This window comes from Sander vitreus, chromosome 11 (assembly GCF_031162955.1).
Source record: "Sander vitreus isolate 19-12246 chromosome 11, sanVit1, whole genome shotgun sequence".
NCBI lineage: Eukaryota > Metazoa > Chordata > Actinopteri > Perciformes > Percidae > Sander > Sander vitreus.
The window spans coordinates 26309411-26330971 of record NC_135865.1 but is presented as its reverse complement, the minus strand read 5'-3'; the positions used below and the strand labels follow the sequence as shown (position 1 = coordinate 26330971).

Sequence of the window (21561 nt, the reverse complement as noted above, 5' to 3'; positions counted from 1 at the left end):
AACATCACTAGCAGAGCCTCTGATCTTTTTGTTTTGTAGTGTACGAGTTCACGGCGGAGCATTGTTAGCAGTGATGTTACTTACATTAGCCTATATACAGAGGCGAGAGAAAACATAGTGCACATGTTTCGAGCGGGAGAACATCAGCAGGGCCTTGCTTTTTTTTTACAAAGTGAAACATTAGGGTCAGTCCTCCTGCTGAACATTAACTGTCCGATTGTGGAGATTAATCATACATGTTTATCTCCAGACCGACACAAACAGATGGCCCAGACTAGAAGGGACTCAGTCCTACTTTGTCTGATCAGTCCAGTTCCAAACCCTCATTGGTGGAATGTACATTTACTCAAGTTCTGTACTTAAGTACAAACTTGAGATACTTGTATTCTACTTGAGTCTTATCTTCTCATGCTCTACTTCTACTCCACTACATGTCAGAGGGAAATATTGTACTTTTTACTCCACTACATTCATCTGACAGCTTTAGTTAGTAGGTACTTTACAAATAAGGATTTTTGCACACAAAACACATGTAGTTTATAAAATAGACCAAACCATCCACCATCGTCCACTTATCCGGGGTCGGGTCGCGGGGGCAGCAACTAGAGCATGGGTCCCCAAATTTCACTTTCCCGAGTCAAATTAGCCTGGCCACATGTCTGACTGGGGGATCCCGAGTCGTTCCCAGGTCAGGGTGGAGATATAGTCCCTGAACCTAGTCCTGGGTCTCCCCCGAGGCCTCCTCCCAGCTGGACATGCCTGGAACACCTCCCTAGGGAGGCGCCCAGGGGCATCCTTACCAGATGCTCAAACCACCTCAACTGGGTCCTTTCAACGCAAAGGAGCAGCGGCTCTACTCCGAGCTCCTCCTCTCTAAGGGAGACGCCAGCCACCCTCCTGAGGAAACCCATTTTGGCCGCTTGTACCCTGGATCTCGTTCTTTCGGTCATGACCCAACCTTCGTGACCATAGGTGATGGTAGTAACGAAAACTGACCGGTAGATCGAGAGCTTTGCCTTCTGGCTCAGCTCTCTTTTCATCACCACTGTGCAATAAAGTAAATGTATAACCGCCCCTGCTGCGCCGATTCTCCGGCCAATCTCCCGCTCCATTGTCCCCTCACTCACGAACAAGACCCCAAGGTACTTGAGCTCCTTCACTTGGGGTAAGGACTCATTCCCTACCTGGAGTACGCACTCCATCGGTTTCCTGCTGAGAACCATGGCCTCCGATTTAGAGGTGCTGATCCTCATCCCAGCCGCTTCACACTCGGCTGTGAACCGATCCAGTGAGTGCTGAAGGTCACAGGCCGATGATGCCATCAGGACCACATCATCTGCAAAAAGCAGCGATGAGATCCCCAGCCCACCGAACTGCAACCCCTCCCCACCACTACTAAGCCTTTACTTGATGGCCCTGAGAAGGAACCCCCTCACCCCATATTTAAATAAATATTCACAATTCATGTTTTATTATAAATTAAACTACCCAACAATATAACGCCCTACAAGTCCAGCTGAAATGATTAGCCGATTAAACACTTAGTTGACTGACAGAACAGTTGGGATCGTTTCCAGTTTGAGGATTTTGTGAGGATTTTTCTGCATTGAGTACTTTTACTTGTAATACTTGTAAGTGCATTTTACTGATGATACTTACATTACATACTTTTACTTAAGTAACATTTTCAATGCAGGACTTCTACTTGTAACAGAGTGCAGTGTGGTATTAGTACTTTTACTTAAGTAAAGGATCGGAATACTTCTTCCACCACTGCAATCCATATTGCATCAGTGAAATAGTCGTAATGTGTTTCTCCCATTTAAGAAGAAGCTTCTGAGCATTTTATAATGAATCTGGCTCTTGATCTGTCCAGAAATAATTTCCGGTTTTCCATGACTCTCTGGTCAGTGTACAGTACTGTGAGTGTTTCCTGTGGAAAGCTTTCCTCCACAGCCACAACAATACAAGTTCCATTTTCTGCACAAGCTCGGTTTGGCTGGTAATCACTCACTTTCCCTTAATTTGTTAGCCGTTTACTTTTGGTATTTATTCCACTGACGAACAACACAGCATCTGTTTCGGATTGAGACGGGTTGACAGAGCTCCAACACCAAATGTCAGAAAGAGAGAAACGGACAGATGGAGAGGGAAAAGGAAAAAAGTTTTTTAATGTTTACACTGAGACATCAACGGCACAACAAAAGAGAAAATATCAGTTTAAGACAGCTGTCCTCACATACAATGACTAACAGTACAGCGAATCTGTAAGATGATGCTTTATCACCGCTGTTTTCTACCACATATGTTTATATACAGTGCTCAGCATAAGTGAATACACCCATGCTAAAGTTGACTAAAAAGAGGAATAAAAAAATCATCTTTTGGAAATTGATCTTAATGCCTTAATTCAACAAAAGAGGAAAAATCCAACCTTTAAGGACACCAATTTTCTTTGTGAATGAATAATGTATTGTAAATAAATAAATGTTCTTCCTTAAAATACAGGGGGCATAAGTAAGTACACCCCTATGTTAAATTCCCATAGAGGCAGGCAGATTATTATTTTTAAAGGCCAGTTATTTCATGGATCCAGGATACTATGCATCCTGATAAAGTTCCCCACATCATCACATACCCTTCACCATACCTAGAGATTGGCATGTTTTTATTTCAGATATGCTGAAATCAGAATAGCTGATTTGATTTGCATTGAGAAATGATCTTATGGAAAGTACACCATGGTTATTAAAAAAAGTCCACAGATTCCTCTCACGCTTTAAGTCATTGTAGACTTTGTCATACAGACCACAGTCTTTCTATAACCTTAACCATGGTCTTTGAGTTGCCGAAACAAACCATTTAAAGAAAAATAAGCTTTTTCTACGTATGCTGCTGAAAAGCACTTGATTTAACTTGAGTAGGACATTCACATTTAGATTAGATTTTGTTGTAAAATTAGAGCAGGTCAAGCATGACAGAGCTCCAGGAAATCACTGCACGGGGCCAAGAAATTGTATTTTATAAACTACATGTGTTTTATGTGCAAAAAAAAAGTAACTAGTAACTGAAGCTGTTCAAAGTTCAATATTCCTCTCTGAGATGTAGCAGAGTAGAAGTAGAAAGTGGCATGAAAAGAAAAGACTCAAGTAAAGTACAAGTACCTCAAATTTGTACTCAAGTACGGTACTTAAGTAAATGTCCTTAGTTACAGTCCACCACAGGTAACAGCTATAAACACTTTGGCCGTCTGATGTGGTTGAACACGTTCAAGGTTTCCAATGGGCAGGTTTTGTTTCCTTTGGACAGCCAGGCTAGCTGGTTCCCCTTGTTACCTGTCTTTGTGCTAAGATAACCTAACCATCTGCTGAAGCTTTATATTTACCATACAGACATGAGAGGGGTATTGATCTTCGCAGTACAAAAAATGAATACACATATTTGACAAATTGTTAAACTAATCCTTTTCATAACTTTGTCTAATTCTCCTGCTCTAAGCCTGCAATAGTTCAGCTTAGTTATTGATACACGTTCCTTCATGCTTTAATAAATGCTTGCTGTTTGGGCGGCTCTTTACTGACAAACAGGAAGGAGTGTCACAGAATAACAAGGTAAAACTGTAGCCTAGTTATGAGCAGTGATTGCCATCATAGCTGAACAGGAACTTGCCTAAATAGAAACTGCTGTTTATATCCCTTGAAATAAAATGTTTAAATCTGAAGAACACCTTGAAGAAAAAAAAACCCACAGATGACTCACACCAGCACTCAGTAACCCATTAGCCTGCAGTGTTATGGCCAGCAGAGTCGGACTCATCAGAGCTTTACCACATGTGGCTGCCATATGCAGGGACCAAAATCAAACCCAAGAGGTTCGAGAGGTTGAGCTGTGTCCACAGTGTCTGCTGTTTAAGCAACAAAGTGTTGCAAAGTAAAGAACTGGACACAGTTTTGCAGATATCCCGCATGGCAGGAAGCCAGCAAAAAATTTTACAATTTCAAATGTGACTAAACATTTACAGACTGAGATCATATCTCTCTCACACGTTTTGAAATAATTCAACTATAGTGTTAAATAAAAGACGTGACTGGGCTAACTCAGGCTCAGAATCTCATTTTAGTTTCATCTGAATGCATCTTTACAGTGTGGTAGCGTTAGACTTACTGCATGGCCAGTATGGGAAGGAGGAATGATTACAGTGATCAATAACTCTCTAAAAATGTGAGTCCATGTGAATAATGTGTTAAGACAGATTTTGGAACACTTTGAACTTTTAAACTAAACACTTTCAACCCTAACCTCGTCATGTCTGGAAGTCTATCGGTAACGTTAACAGACAGTGTGTGAGTCTAATGATGATCTAATGAGTCTAAAGGATGGCAGCCTTTAACTGAGGGACAACAGGAAACATGCATAACAGATGTGTGTGTGTGTGTGTGTGTGTGTGTGTGTGTGTGTGTGTGTGTGTGTGTGTGTGTGTGTGTGTGTGTGTGTGTGTGTGTGTGTGCAAAAACCGCTGGCATCAAACCCAAAGCTCAACATGCTCCTCGTCCTTCTCTTCTCTGTAACAGAGGTGAGACTTTACGACCACCTTTTGATCCACATTCTTATTTATTGATTCATCAGTTGTTAGCTATTGAAGGGACCTACCGTCTAAAGTTTAATAGTTTATTTCATGATGTCAGTTCCTCATTTTCACCTGCATTGTGAAGAACAAATAACTCACAGCTCACACAGCTATTAAAAGTTATTGCCATATATTTTAAGGATTTATCATCTGTCGATGATGATGGCATCCTCCCATTAACACGATCATATTGTTTTATTTTTATTTTTTAACCATTAACCAGATCAGTATGTCAGAGCTTTACAAAAAGTATTTTTTATAAGTTTTGTAAATTAACATTATACTATATCATACCTACAATCCTAACTAAAAATTGAAGAAGTCTATGTCTGTCTGTCTGTCTGTCTGTCTGTCTGTCTGTCTGTGTGTACTTTGATTTCCTTGACAACCGTTCATCCGATCGACTTCACACTTGGATGTTGTATTGCTGAGGACCCAAGGAAGTGCAGTGCAATGTCGAGTGCAAGCTCTTGAGATCTACGGGACTCACCGTCGCTCGCTACAGTACAGTCAAGAAAGAAAAAGAGACCAGAGATCACCGGAGATGTTACATTGTAGCACAGTCAGACATTTCAAGCCTCTGCGATGTAACTTTTGGAAACAACGCCTTTGTTCCCGGGAATAACATAGTCCCAAATATGATATGAATGATGCGTATCCTCTAGCATTGCTCACAGGGCTGTAGTCAAGTCCACTTTTGTCGAGTCCAAGACAAGTCCAAGACCAGGACTAGTCGAAACTGAGTCAAGACCGAGTCCAAAAAACACTTTATCAATGGTTTTGTTTTTAAAGAGGAAGTTACTTTAGAAAAAAAGCATATAGTGCTGGACTCGGTCGAGACCAACTAGAATATATGGCGAGTCCAATGGCCAAGTCCTAGACAAGTCTGAGTCCAAATATCAATGAGTCCAAGACATGTCCGAGACAACAGAAAAACGTCTCGAGTCTGGACCTGGCTTGAGTCCGGACTTGAGACGTTTTTCTGTCAGGGCAGGTGCATTGGTCAGGACCCAAGGAAGCGTAGTGTCAAGTGTGAAGTTGTTTGGATGAGCGGTTCTCCGGAAATCTGCAAGCAGCAATACCTGAAGCCAAGCAATCAGCCTGTTCCGGACAGGCACTTTTTGAACGGGCACTGCACAAGTAGTATACATTTACATTTCTCACTGGCATAAAAAATGAGAGACTTATTGAAAAATAAAAAGCCCCCGATACAGCCTATCACAACAACAGAATGAATCAGTTCAGTGGAGGGAGCTGAGGCGTCTAACCGCTTCCCTTCTCCTCCTCCTGGAGAGCCTCAAGAAACCCAGGTTGAGAACAAGTCTGAAGCTGATTAAAGAGACGACCACATCTGTGAATGTGTGTGTTGATTAAAACAGTCCTCCTGCTGTGTAATTATAAAGGAGCGTCCTCATAATCATCGCCAGCCTCTTCATCTGAACAAGCCTGTCTGTAATAAAACAGGTGTGTGTGTGTGTGTGTGTGTGTGTGTGGGGGGGGGCATGCTGTTTGGATTTTTGGCAAATCATAAACAGAGTTATTTCAGCTACAATAAATGGGCTATCACACACACATACACACACACACACACACATCTGGCGTCTGGCCTCGTTGCTGTATTATTCAAGAACCTTTTACTATGACTTATTCACAGTGTGACTGGAGCTCACACACTCAGCCTTGTGTGTGTGTGTGTGTGTGTGCGTGTGTGTGTGTGTGTGCGTGTGCGTGTGCGTGTGTGTGTGTGTGTGTGTGTGTGTGTGTGTGTGGGGAGAGAGAGGGAAAGTGGAAGTCAAGGTGCATGAGGCAAAGGCAGGACACAGAAGTGAAGAGTAAAAGACAGGAAAAGAGGATTGAAAAAAGATGTAAAGAGACAGAAATAAACATATGAATCAGAGAGACAGAAAGACTAAACACATCACAACTGGTGGTAAAAAAGGGTTGTGACACTGGCTAAAATTTAAAGTAATACTTGAAAAATTAGGAAATATGTGTATACGCTTTCGTCCAAAGAGTTCGTAGATCGATGCCGCGTTCATGTCTGTGCACTAAATATGAACCTACTGCCAGAAGGCAATTAGCATAGCTTAGCATAAGAAGCTGCTAGCCTAGCTCTGTCCAGAGTTCAGAAATTCCATCTGATGTGTTTCATGGGTCTTTGTGCGTTTACCTTGGAGATGTCCTGACCATCGACGCGGATGCTGCCACTCTGAGGGTCGTAAAATCTGAACAACAGACGCAGGATGGAGCTTTTCCCTGATCCAGACGGACCAACCTGCACACACACACACACACACACATTATTGAAAACACCAATTTATAGAATTATTGAATTTAAAGAACATTTCATTACAACATTACAGATAGTTTTGGTTCTTAGTAGTTGTAGTAAATGGAGGACAACGTACCAAAGCGACTGTCTGTCCTGCCTCCACCGTAAAGGACACATCCCTAAGAATCTCAGTGCTGCACACACACACACACACACACACACACACACACACACACACACACACAAACAGCAATGGTCAGGATCAAAATGAAAGTTTACTGATTTAAGAAAAAACAAGCAGGACCAGTGGTGGAATGTAACTAAGTACATTTACTGAAGTACTGTACTTAAGTACAAATGTGAGGTACTCCACTACATTACAGAGAGAAATATTGTACTTTTTACTCCACTACATTAATCTGATAGCTTTAGTTACTTTACAAATTAAGATTTTTGCACACAAAACACATGTAGTAAAATACGATGTTTTATTATAAATTAAACTACCCGATAATATAACGGCCTACAAGTCCATCTGAAATGATTAGACCATTAAACACTTAGTTGATTGACAGAACTGTTTGGATCGTTTCCAGTTTCTAAAATGTGAAGATTTTTCTACATCTGAATACTTCTTTCACCACTGAGCATGACCATGCACGTTTGGAAAATTATGAACATGATATTACAGTAAATCAATTCATTGAGATTCAATGTGAAATGGCCGATATATATGTTTATTCTCTGGATCTTCTCTGTCATATTCACTCACTCACATCATATGCTGTAAATATAACATGAATGCCAACGCACACAGGAGGCCAACCAGGACGCTCAATTAATAAAAGTCAATGTGTTTCTTAGAGTGTTAGTCATCCTCCAGACAGCAGGTGATGGTAACCAGCTGTGATATGTCTAAATACAGATGAAGCTTGTCATGAACGTGCACTGTGTAAGTCTCGGGCTTCTTGACCTTCATTTATACATCCTCATATTCATTTTTTTATGTTCTTTTTAACAACATGTCCTCCAACCCAAAGGACTAAACACCTTTTTTGTCACTGCCGTCTAAAATGCATATCATTATCAAGTGATTCATATAAAGGTTTTCTCTGTACTCAGGGTTTGGCTAGGTTTCTGCAACAAAACTATTATTTTAAGGTTAGGGAAACATGGTGGTCATGGTTAAGGTCCATTTTGAGATGTTGGGCTATTTTGCACCCTTAACATGTCCTCTTTCATAACTAGTGGGGGGATAAAGCCACCGAAATACACATTTAGTTGTTTATTTTACTTTTTCTAATTGCGTCTGTAGATTTCTCCAAAATTCACCAAAAGTTAGATAACACCTTTAGCACATTAGCCATTAGCACATTAAGGCTTTGTTCACACTTAGCGTCTTTTTTTAAGCTGCCAGCGTCTGTTTTACATTATAATCCTATGGAGTAAACCGTGTTTTCAAAAAAGTGTTTTCATTCTTTTTGAATTTGAAAAAAGTTAAACTTTTCTGAAAAAAACGCCCTACGTCAAGCACTTTTTTGACAGCCGACCAATGACAAGCGGAGTAGCCAGACCTGTCGTTTCCATAACAACAAGAAAAAATGGAGCCGGAGCACAGCGAGTTATACAATATGACCGGGTGGTCCCTATACAGGGAACTCGCTTTGTTTTATGTAACGTTAGCCGCACCACTCTCTCTCTCTCTCTCTCTCTCTCTCTCTCTCTTTCTCTCTCTCGCTCTCTCTCTCTCTCTGTTCTTTCTCTAGCTCGCTCCACCGCTTTGTTTTATCTAACATTAGCACCGCTCCACATACTGTAGCGCTCTAGCTAGGATACTTTAGCAGTAGCTGTTGTTATAGCAACAAAAGACGCTCTTGACTGCTTTTTGGAATAAAAACGCTGCCAGCTTTTTTTTTTCACTACAACCTACTACTAGTTAACTTTTTCTTGTCAAAAAAGACGCTAAGTGTGAACATAACCTTAACCATTAAATCTCATGTATGGAAATCGACAATACATATCTTTGCAGGCCAGTTTTATTCCTATCTCTATTCTGAAGTTTTTTGCAGCGGGGTTTGTTCATATATTATTCATAGCGAGATTTATAGAACATTTTATACCTAAAAACATGACGAACATTGATTTTCTTTTCATTTTTTTTTTTTTTACAGTATTCTCAGATTTATGGAGTTACAAAAAGACATATCCAAAATTCACCCTGTAAAAACCTTTGACAAGAATTTTGAACCTGGCTTTATCCAATGTTCAGATATCTGTTCTGGAAATGGATGCAAATTAGCACATATTTCATAAGAGAATGCCTCATTTGCATAATTAAACATACAATTTCAGAAAACGCATGATACAAGTAATACTTGTCTTAATGTAAGTAATCAACTGGGCAAGTTTCATGATGATATCTATTGAAGTTTTTACCCTATTCACCTGTAGTGTCTCCCCTTAACCCTCCTGTTTTCAAAGTTTCTATATCAGACATTTGGGTTTCTTTCAACCAAATTGCCCCAAAATAACATGGATGGTTTCATAACACGCTCTTCACAAGTGAAATTAAGGATCTGATCTCTACTTTCATTGAATTCTGGGTGTTTTATATCATTTCATAGCATTATCCTGACTAAACTTTGACATGTAACTTTTTTTTAACAAATTACCATCATTCCTCTGATCTTAACTACTAGTCAAAATTATTCATAATTTCAGCTTTTTTCTAACACAAAAATTAGATCATTTCATATAAATGAGGTTTATTGACCAGAAATTCCAAAAAAAGAGATTAAAACTACTGTGAATAAGTTGGTTCTAGTGGTGAATATACTGGTGGTAATGGGGGAAAAAAGTACCACCAAACATTGAAATAAGCGCCAAAAACGTTGAAAAGTAAGCAAAACATGGAGAAAAAAACATCTAAAAAAGTGTTCATTTTGACCCGGGAGGATAACATAAGGGTTAAAACAAACCAACATTGACAGTTGGTGATACAGGATGCAAACAGCGGTCTCTGATGTCACAGTCAGATAGTTTTTTGTATTTCCCTCTAAGTGTTTGAATAAAACAACCAATGTTGTTTCTCTGGTGAGGACGGTCTTTGTTTTTATGTACAACTGAATAAAATCAGATCAAATTAAAGAAAAATGTGGATTTAAATTGTGAATAGATTTGTTGATAACTACACACCCAGGCACGTAGCTGAAACAGACTCTGTCAAACTCCACCTGACCTGCTGTGAGCTGCAAGTCCCGTGCATCCTCTGAATCCTGAACCTGTGAGGAGGAAGAGGAGGAGGAGGAGGAGGAGAAGAGGAAGAGGAAGAGGAGGAGGAGAAGGAGGAGGAGGGCAAACCAGGGTAAGAGAGACAAGGAACACAGGTGGAGAAATGGAACCGTTAAGATCAACTTTTACGTCCCATTGGATGAAAGAATAATGTTAAGTTTAAACTAGAGATGTTCCGATACCAGTATCAGAAAAGCCTCCGATATTGCCTAAAATGCTGGTATCGATATCGGAAAGTACTGGAATTTATGCATCAATCCGATACACAAAGTAAATCTACTTTAAAGGTCACATATTATGCTTTTCTGTGTTTCCTGACATATCTACAATGTTATAATGATGGATTGTCATGTTAAACATGGCCAAAACTTAAAATAATGAGGTAAACGTATTTTAGACAAATCCCTGTGAGCTAAAACGTTTTTTTTTTCAGTTTTTTCTACTCTCGGCTAAGTCTTATGCAACTCTAAGCCGGCCTTCTATGATTGGTCATCTGCTCCAAGTAGGCAGGACTGGAGTGTTTGTTTTTAAGCCACTGCAGTGTTAACATTGTCCCATGTAACTACATGCTAACGGCAGTAAACCATCAGTGTCGTTAAATTCTCCCCAATTCCAGGTCACATTACTCCTGAAATATTTTCTTTTAGTATTATTTGGTTTAAAAGCCTTTATTTGCGATTTATGACTGTAGAAATTGCTGCTACATTTTATCAGTGTCAACTGCTAACTAAAGTAGCTACATGGCTAACGGTAGTAAACAATGTCATGTGGGCTGCCAATGTTGTTAAATTCTCCCCAATTCTGTGTCGCGTTACTGCTGAAAAATGTCTGATTGGGTAGTGTTTGGTTCAGAAGCCTTTATCTGCGAGTTTTGACGGTAGAAAGTGTTGCTTTCTTCCACCACAATTTAACGTTAGCATACTGCTAACTATTAAGTAGCTACATGCTAAAGCGACATAGCTGTAATCTCGGCAAATGCTGGCAATTTCTCCCCAAATGACGGTCACTTTACTGCTGGGACATGTCTGGTTGTGTAATATTTGGTTTAGAAGCCTTTGTTGGTGATTTTTCACGGTACAAAGTCCTGCTATATACTCTGTTGCAGTAGCTCCAGCTTCAACTAGTTAGCTAGTAAAACATGGAGCAGAGGCTCTGGAGTTTCCAGGAAGCGCGCTGGCCAATCAGAGCAGAGTGGGCTTTTTCAGGAGGAGGGATTAAAGAGACAGGCGCTCCTACAGAGCGTCTCATAAAGAGGGTGAATACAGGTGCAGCAGCCATGGGCAGTATGAGAAAAATAAAAAGTGTTTTTTTTTAACATTAAAGCGTGTAAACATGTTCGAGAACAAAAATGTTTAATCCTGAAAATATTATTAAATAGTTGCCCTTTAAAGTAGTTTATTTATGTTTTTTTCCATTAACGGTGACTGTCAAACTGGATAATAAAAGAAAGTGCTATGGCGTTCATTGTTTTTGTTTGTTCATGTTTCACAAAGAGTTTAACCTGAGCCTGGCCATACAACAATGATAGAAATCATATCACATCCATACAGGGATAGTAGTATACAGCTGTTAGAACATAATAAAATATTTGACACACTGTTATCAGATCGGTACTCGGTATCAGCCAATACGCAAGTTCAGGTATCGGAATCGGTATCGGGAAGCAAAAAATGGCATCGGACAATCTCTAGTTCAAACAGCTGCAGTTCTACGGCACCTGAGCAAACTCCATGTGTTGATTAAGAACATGATATGGTCTAAAGCTCCAGATCAAGCGAGTGGGAGGACCTTGAGTTGAGATTTCTTTTTTTATCAACTGCTTTCTGTTTTTTTGGAATGAGCACACTGCACCAAATTCCTAGCAACTTAGTTGCATGGCAATAAAGTATTGAATCTTGAAAAGGGAAAACCTACCATCCCCCTTCTTTTTCCTTCCCATCATAGTTTACTTTTTCCCTTTTCTCACTTGCTCCCTACTCTCTTCCTTCATACCATCCATCCCTCTCACGTTCTCCTCTCTACCATAAGTCTTCATATCTTCATATATGCCCTAACTGATGTTGTGTTGTAATCATAGGTGTAATTTACAGCAGGGGCGAGGGCGTTACAAAACCCTAATTTCCTTGACATAAATAAGACATTTTGCACCATAACAATGCAGAAAAGGCACACATTGTTGCAGAACAATTCACCAAAATGCAGGAAATGAAGTGTCTGATATGCTCAAAATTTCAATTTTGCTCAAAAGTGGAGATCTCAAACTCGTAAATAGTAAGGTGATTTTGTTTTTTCGTTGGAATGAAAAGGACGAGAGGACAATACAAAAAGAAAAGGAGGAGGGAGGTGAAGAGAGGGAGGAGAGAGATAGAGTGGGAGAAAAGAGGAGGAGAAGAAAAGGGGACAAGAAGGACAGATGAGAATTAAGAGGATGAGGATGAGAAAGAATAGTGAGTGTGCTTTACACAATAACGATAATCGTCTGTTTTCCCCTTTATCCCCTTCTTCCTTTCTTTCTTTTGTTTGTTTTTTACGACTCTAATGCCAGACAGTAAACTTATTCGTTTAAACTGTTAGCCACTGTCATGCAAACATTTAGGAAATATTAAGTTGATTAACAATCCTTCATGTGTAATTTGGAAAAGAGTGGCAGAATTTCTGTATCAGTGACAGTAATAAAATCGCCACACAATATTATATTAAATCCATGTTAGACTATTTCTTATAACTTTTATAATAACTGCATGTTCTGTCAGGTGCAGGACAGACATTGATAATTGTGAACTAAAAAAAAAAAGTCTGTATAATATCTCATTGTTTTATAACAACTACATTGTGGTTTTAAAAGACAAAGTCCACACCATCAGCACAATCCGAACCAATAACAGATAACAGCCGCTCCTTTGTGCCAGAGATGACAGACATCGGCCCCATCTGTGCTGCTTTTGAGACGGAGCTCTTGTAAACACGGGAAATCAGGATCAGTGTTACGGAGAAAATGACAAGACTGCAACCCTCTCACATTACTTTTAAAAAGGCACATACAAAAAAATCAGAAGATCAGGAATTTATGTACTCCACATCCAGCAAAAGGGACTGAAAATCGCCCAAGACCCCACCCACCCTGCTAACCCCTTACTGGTGACTCACCCCTCGGGGAAAAGACTGAAATCTATTACATCAAAAAACCTCCTGCTTTCTTAACAGCACTTATTGCAGAACCATTCAGCTACTCAATGGATCCTCAACACAACAACAGCACCTCATGGATACAATGCACTGACACTTTATAACTCTTGACTTGTAAGTAGGGTGCCCTTCAGCAGTGGCACTAAAATCTTTTTTATTATGGGTTAAATGGTATGCATTTGTGTGTGTGTGTGTGTGTGTGTGTGTGTGTGTGTGTGTGTGTGTGTGTGTGTGTGTGTGTGTGTTTCTATATGTGTCTTTATGTGTTTTCTTAAATGGGTAATGACTGTCTGCTATGAATGCTTTCTGTTTTTTTGGAATGAGCACACTGCACCAAATTCCTAGCAACTTAGTTGCATGGCAATAAAGTATTGAATCTTGAAAAGGGAAAACCTACCATCCCCCTTCTTTTTCCTTCCCATCATAGTTTACTTTTTCCCTTTTCTCACTTGCTCCCTACTCTCTTCCTTCATACCATCCATCCCTCTCACGTTCTCCTCTCTACCATAAGTCTTCATATCTTCATATATGCCCTAACTGATGTTGTGTTGTAATCATAGGCGTAATTTACAGCAGGGGCGAGGGCGTTACAAACCCCCCTATAATCAAAACTGGCCAGTGCAAACCCCCCCCCCAAAATAACATAAATAAATGAGACATTTTGCACCATAACAATGCAGAAAAGGCACACATTGTTGCAGAAAAATTCACCAAAATGCAGGAAATGAAGTGTCTGATATGCTGAAAATTCCAATTTTGCTCAAAAGTGGAGAGCTCACTGCCCCCCCCCCCCCCCCAATGTTGAACCCAAAGTTATGCCCTTGGTTGTAATCAGTGACATTTGCAAAGTTTGATTGTAATCGGAAGAATTATCACCTTCAGATCACTCTCTCCTTTCCTCCTCCTCCTCCTCCTCCTCCCTGACTCCCCTTGCCTGCAGCTTCCCAAGCCAAAGGAAAAGGGCCACTGTGATTTTAAGGTGCTCTAATGCTTTTGTCTACATTCATGTGGCTGTTTACCATATCAAGGGACTGTGAATGTAGGCGCCTTTAGTGAGGCAGCCGGAGGACGCCTTTTCCCACCGAAACACACACACACACACACACACACACACACACACACACAACACAAACACTTGTTGATCTCCTGATCCGCTGACTTCTGACTGTGTGAGCTTCTGTTGCCAAGCACGACTGAAGCAAAGCGAGAAATGACTGACGGGAAAATGCGCTACCAAGCCGCGGCCGAGCGACGTGCGTCGCCGCGACGTGTAGTTACATTTTGAAATGCGTGAAAAAGCCTCGGAATCTGAATTGAAAACAAGGTTTACAAGCAAACACATTTACAATAAATAATGCCCATAACAGGTTCGAAATTCAAATATTAAGTTCAAATATTATTTTTTTAAATATTCGAATTATATTCCAATAATGAAGTTCGGAGTCAAAGCCTTAGTACATATGGCAGAATTGACAATAAAGTTGACTTTGACTTGACTTTAATTTAGACTTAACAAGAACATGCATTGTGTTATTTCATATCTAAACTAATTTGCACTAACTTTAACCACTTTTACTTGCAATAACTTGTATTATTATTAATGTTGACTTTCAAATATATGAGCCAAACAATAATGTTATATTTGTCCAGTAATATGACAAATTGGATGCATTGACAAGTTTTATCTACAGGGAGAAAGTATTGGTTTACAAGCTGGAGAAAATATTTTGTTTCTGGGATTAAATTAGCAACTTTCCCACCTAATAAGCATCCACATAGTAATTATTTCATGCAAAGTGTCTTCACAAAGTTAAGCATAGCAACACAAAGTTACAGCACTCAGTTCATTACCACCAATAATGGGCTGTGATGAAACAGACTTAATAATAATAATAACAATAATAATAACATCATTAATGTACACCTTAAAAATCCTGCAAAGGAAATGACAATGTTTTCACTCTGTTGTTATTATTATACACATTACACACAGGCCTGAATTACACACACATGCTCAGTACCTCTACACGCACTAATGGAGAGATGTCAGAGTGAGGGGGCTGCAGCTGTCGATGGACAGGCGCCCTGAGCAGTTGGGGGTTTGGTGCCTTGCTCAAGAGCACCTTGGCAGTGCCCAGAAGTTGAACTGGCATCTCTATAGCTACCAGTTAACAACCATACTTTGGTCCGTACGGGGACTTGAACCAGCGACCCTCCAGTTTCCCAACCCAGCTCCCTGGCTACTGCTACCCTAGACTTTGTTCAAAATGAATACAAATCTAACTGTATTATTATTATTATTATTATTATTATTATTATTATTATTATTATTTTTTATTTTTTTTATTTTTTTTTTTCCCCCACTATTTTATTTATTGTGTCCACTTGTATAACCAACTTCTTTTTTTTGAATTTTGCTTTTCCTTTCACGCATTTATTTTCTCATGTATTTCATTCCATTATTTTCTACGTATATATTATTTATTTTTATTTTATTAAAATCTGAAAAAGACGCATATTTGTTGTGCTGTCTTATGTATACCAATGTGTTTCCCAATAAAAATGTGAAAAAAATGACATAAAAAATCTACAGTATATACCATTGATACCTTTTCCAGACGATTATTGTGTTTTGTGACTCTCACCTCTTTCTGCTCCGTCAACAGTGCCAGCATGTTCTCCATGTCAACAAATGCACTCTGAATCAGCCTGCAGAGACACACAATGCAGATTTATATACTGTATATCACAGATGTTGATCATGAATCATAGATCTTCAGGGCTCAGTGGCTTTCTGTACATTAATCTCACCTGTAGTAGGTACCAAACCAGTTCAGAGGAGTGTACAGCTGGATGATGTAGGTACCAAACAAAACATAGTCTCCCACCTGAGGGGAAAGTTAACACATACAGCTACTGAACATTCCTGCTCTTATACTAATCAAAGTTTACTGTAAGTCAGCTGTACACTGTAAGAAAAGAAATACGTAGAAAAACAGATAATGTCCTGACAGAAAATTACCAGTAGCCTTTCTGTTAAATGGACATTTCTGTTAATCCAAAAACAGAAAAAGTCCTCTAAATTTAAAGTATATCCTCTGTACCTTTAACTGTGATTTCTGGTAATCCAAAAAAATCACAATACAGAAAGATACCTGTGAAAAATCATTACAGAAAATTCCTTTATATTAACACAGACAATATATTAGCCCGTATTTCTACGTTGTATCAATTAGCCTCCCACTAGTAAGAGTTTACCACAGTGTTATTTGCAACTTGGGGGCAGCTGAACAAGAACACAAATTTGACATATCAACATCTTATAAAGTTGTCATGGAGAGTCTCAGTGTATCTGATATCCTGATCACTGTTTAAAGTGCCCATATTATGAAAAAAAACATTTTCTGGGATTTGGGGTGTTATTTTGTGTCTCTGTCTCTGTATCCTGCCTTCAGTCTCCGAAACATTTGGTGTGTGCTAACCACTTTAGCTAATACCACATCAGCTAGCTGTTTCTTCAACTTCGGTCAGTACAAGGCAGGATTAGCCGGGAGACTTCTTCTAAACGAGGGCACACTTCCAACTTTGTGTTGAATACCTGCAGACGAGGGAGATGTAAGTAGTTCTATACAATTTCTTTTGTAGATTAGGGTGAACGTGGTGTGTGTTGTAGCAGTGTTTTGCCATTGAGAACAAGGTGGCTAACCGCTAGCAGCGTTAGCTTCTAGCTAGTAGCCCAGTACCTAGCTATTGCGCAGTACCTAGCTACTGCACATGTGCGACTCCCAACAAAGATGGAACAGAAGTGTGATGTCTCACTCTGTAGCTAAAACAGAGAGCTCAACACACAGGGTGAAAAGAGGAGCTGCAGCAATGTGCAGTACAACAAAATATGGTGTTTTTTGAAAATTAAACCATGTAAACCTATTCTGATACAACCTCAAAATACAATTATGAACCTGAAAATGAGCATAATATGGGCGCTTTAAGTCAGAGATCTTCAACAGGGGTTCCGGGACCCCTGGGGGGTCCTCAGAGTTAGTGCAGGGGGGCCGCTATATTATGTAAAAAAATATATGTTTTTGAAAGTTTCTCATGTCAAAAATTAAAATAAGTCTGAAAACATACATTAATATGAATGCAACATTTGAATAGCAAAGATAAATTGGCCTAATTGTGAAAAAATATATGTATTTACACATTGAAGATAAGCTTACTACAGGTACGTTAGCCACTATGGTATACGTAGCTGTACAGTTAAGCTCTAGGAGTCACTGTGCCTTCCAGATGTATATTTAACATTAAAACATGATCCATAAATAATATTCATTTCTTTTCATCCATTCTGCCCAGTTTAATATGCAACTCAATTGTATACAATATATGCGTTAGTGGGTCCCTACTCACTCTCTCTTTCAGCTTAGGGGTCCCTGGCCTAAAACACGTTGAAGACCCCTGGTTTAAGTCATTGTGGTCACATATGTCAGAGTCACCAAGGTCATGTTGAAGTGGCCAAGGTGATGCATAAGCTATTCGGGTTATGTCCAAGTCATCACAGTAGAGTTCACTAGTAAGTTCACTATACAGATTTTTAAAGCTATAGTACATAGTTTCTGTCGCCCCCCATGAGGAATTCTAAGTAATAACAACAAAACTGTCGGCGTGTCCACATGATACAAGTCTTCCGTGATCGCGCACCACCCCCAACCCTCCTCCACACAGTTGCTAGTAGCCAAGGAGGACACGGAGGATTAAAAAAACATGATGGACTCTTCAGAAGAGGTCATTATCTTCACTTGAGCTTCTGCGCGGGAAAGTCTCCGGACGCCGCAATCTTCTGAACATAGTCATACTGAGAAATACAGAGAGAGTTGTGTGGAGATGATAGTCTTAATTAGCTTTGTAGCAACTCATTTGGAAATGGCTTGAATGTAACGGACGTTCATTTATATCAAATCTAAAGCTTTAACATCTTCCTCCGTTTGTTCACTGATCTATTACATCATCCTGGTTGACAGACAGCCCTTTCCGACAGGGAACTGTAGCCGTTATATCCATAAAATTGTTACATTATAGATTTCATTTGAATAAAAGTACAAAGGTACTTTTAACCACTGGAGGCGACTGAAGGTAACTTGTATGTTAGTCTCGCATTACCAGACCTTCCTCTACAGCGCTGCGGAGGAGGGTCTAGCGAGTCCACACAGCATTCTGGGATGGGAGAGGAACGTGCTCTGGTTTATTAGCATTTCTTTAAACCAATCACAATCATCATGGGAGGCGCAAAGCGCCCACGGCGCCTCTGCACAATAGCCTCGGGAAGGAACTTGTTTTGGTGGAACATGTGCGTTCAAAAGTTGCTTTAGTTGTGCAACAGAAAACTCAGATTTGACAGATAGTCTAGCTAGTTGTCTGGATTTACCCTGCAGAGATCTGTGAAAAGGTTTACCATAGTCCTCATGAATCGACCGGTGTTTAGAATGGCAACACAAAGGAAGCCCAAGGCAACGGATAGCCGGGCTAAATATAGACTTGTAATTTTGCTATTCAATTCAAATGTTTGTTTTTTTTACTCTTCACTGATACCTGGAATTGTCCCTCGTACACCAGGTAGGCACAGAGCAGAGATCCAGCCAGCAGTCCTGATCCTATGATGATGTTCTGGGATTGATTCAGCAGAGCCAGGGAGGCGGAGCTCTTCCACTCACAGTGCTACACAAACACAACCGGCTCGTTAATTAAAAATAGTTTAGCAGAGCACTTTACATCTACTTGTGACAAGCAGGTATGAGTTGTCTATCTGCTGTTGGCTGGTCTTTGGTACTAGATGATGATGTTACTCTTCAGGCTTACTTGATATTTCAGAATGGCTTCCTCAAAGCAGCGGACTTCATAATCCTCAGCGCAGTAATATTTTACCTGTGCAAATAAATCAAATCCAGAGAGAGAAGACTGAAACATTCTGAACTTTCCTGCAACCTAAAATATCTACAAACATTTCACACTATTTCAGAACTCTCTAAAAATAAATAAAAATAATAAACACTGGAACATTACAACACATTGTGGACGTCCCAGATGGCCAAATGTAGCCTACAACAGCACAGCTGGGTGGTTTTACAAGTACAACACCTGGACACAGCTGGATGTGACGTTGGGTGCGGTCACGCGTTCAACAGATTTATATCTTTGATAAATCAACCTGTTCTCACTCCCAACTCGTACAGTAGTATGAAAGCCCGAAAATCTGCATAGGGAGGTTGGTTGGGGTGGTGGATGGGTGAAACGACACAAGACTTTCTTTTTTTCCTAAACCCAACTGTCCCGTTCTTCTTTTCCTAAACCCAACTGTCCCGTTCTTCCTGCGTGTCATGGAAAACAAGCCCACCCACAACCTTTTCCTTAACCTAACTGCGTCAAAAGTGACGCCAATAGTCCTGACCAAGCGCATTTAGATAAAGCACATTTAGATATGACGCTAAAGGAGACTTTTAGCTCCAATAACAATGCCAAAGACACCTGACCAAGTATCCGTATTTTACGCGATGGGAGTGAGAATCTGTTGGATAAACAGAGGAAATTAATGTGTGGTGTTATTTACCGTCTCAAAGTTGAGCAGCGAGTCTACGGCTCTGGACTTGGCATTGTTGTCTTGGTTGTTCATCTCTCTCCTGTATTTCGTCCTCCACTCTGTGATCAGGATGGTACAGGCTGCATACAGAGTTAGTCTGGTTAATATCGGTTCAGAGTTGAATTTGACAAGATGGTTACGTAAGCAACATATACAATCTAAATATATGGAACATATAGAAAGGGAGATGGGGGAAAAAACGTTCTGGGTTGTTTGTATTTCTTGAAACCAATCACAATAGTTAAAGTGAATATATGTAACTTTTAAATGTTTCTGAAACGGTGTAATTTTTCATCTGATGATCTTAAATGACCTGTAACAGCAAACGAGACTAACAGTGAAAAGCACTCTATTTGTAAGTGGTTTTTATTAATGCCTTTGACCGGGTCCGATTTTCCCCGCGAAGTCACCAAATGATAAATAAATGTAGTTGAGTTCTGTATTTGAATTTAAAGTCAGAATTCTGACTTTAACCCTTGTGTTGACTTCGGGTCACATTGACCCGTTTTACATTTTTGTTTTATATCAGAAAATATGGGACGTAGAAATGAGCGCTGAAAATGTGTAGAAGAAAAATTACAAAATTTAAAACGTTGGGAAAAGCAAAAACAAACTGAAAAAAAGGCATCAAAAACGTTGAAAAAAAAACCCGGCACACACACACACACACACACACCAAAAAATACATAGTCACAGTTTAGACACAGGATAACAAATAGGAACTCAATAAGAATTAAAGCTGCAAGCAGCGTTGGATGGGCCCTCGCGCCTCTGCGCACGTCGGGGTTACTGGCGGACGCCGCTCCTTGCGACCGTACATTTGCGCAGCACTCAGACACCGCAAATCGTCACCAATGAAGACGGAACTCCCTGCTGAGTTCAATGATACCTCACACAAGACCCTACGTCGTACAGTTCATTAGCTGTGAAAGGGGGCGTGGCTAAATCATGGGGGGTGGGCCAAACCATGACCAATGAAAACGGAACTCTCTGTTGAGTTCAATGATACCTCACACAATAGTGTACAAGAAACGGGTCATTAGTTATAAAAGGGGGCGTGGCTTAAGCATATGGGGCAGGGCCAATCGTCACCAATGAAAACGGAATTCTCTGTTGAGTTCAATGATACCTCAGACAAGACTTTACCTTATATGGGTCACCAGTTATGAAAAGGGGCGTGGTTTAAACATAGGGGGTGAAAAGGGGTCATGGTTTGGCCAAACCATGACCAATGACAAACAAACTCTCTGCTAAGTTCATTGACACCTCACACAAGACTCTACATCAGGGGTCATCAACTACATTTTTCCAAGGGCCAGAATGTTTCTAAGCAGACACTCCGGGGGCCGGACTTACATGTTATGAAAGGGGGCGTGGCCTGAGTAAGTGGGCATAAAGTATAGGGGGCGGCTCAGTATCACATGTAGACCACACATTATAAGTTTCATGTAAATCGGATGATGTTTGTCATATAAGGCTAATTTCGTGTTGTCAGCGGGTGGCGCTATAACCAAAAGTCAATATTGGCCTGTATATGTCCTCAGGCCTGGACTC

The 21561-nt window shown here is 40.1% G+C and overlaps 1 protein-coding gene across 1 annotated transcript in view; it reads right to left on the bottom strand.

The window, feature by feature from the left end:
- abcb6b (ATP binding cassette subfamily B member 6 (LAN blood group) b) overlaps positions 1-21561 on the bottom strand; it is a 48539-nt gene that overhangs the window by 20534 nt on the left and 6444 nt on the right. Inside the window, exons 7-14 of the mRNA XM_078262929.1 lie at positions 19978-20087; positions 19230-19295; positions 18963-19088; positions 16188-16264; positions 16016-16085; positions 10095-10174; positions 7036-7093; positions 6798-6902 (exon numbers count right to left, since the gene is read on the bottom strand). Of these exons, the coding sequence (XP_078119055.1) occupies positions 6798-6902; positions 7036-7093; positions 10095-10174; positions 16016-16085; positions 16188-16264; positions 18963-19088; positions 19230-19295; positions 19978-20087 (692 nt within the window). The remainder of the gene's footprint in view (positions 1-6797; positions 6903-7035; positions 7094-10094; positions 10175-16015; positions 16086-16187; positions 16265-18962; positions 19089-19229; positions 19296-19977; positions 20088-21561) is intronic.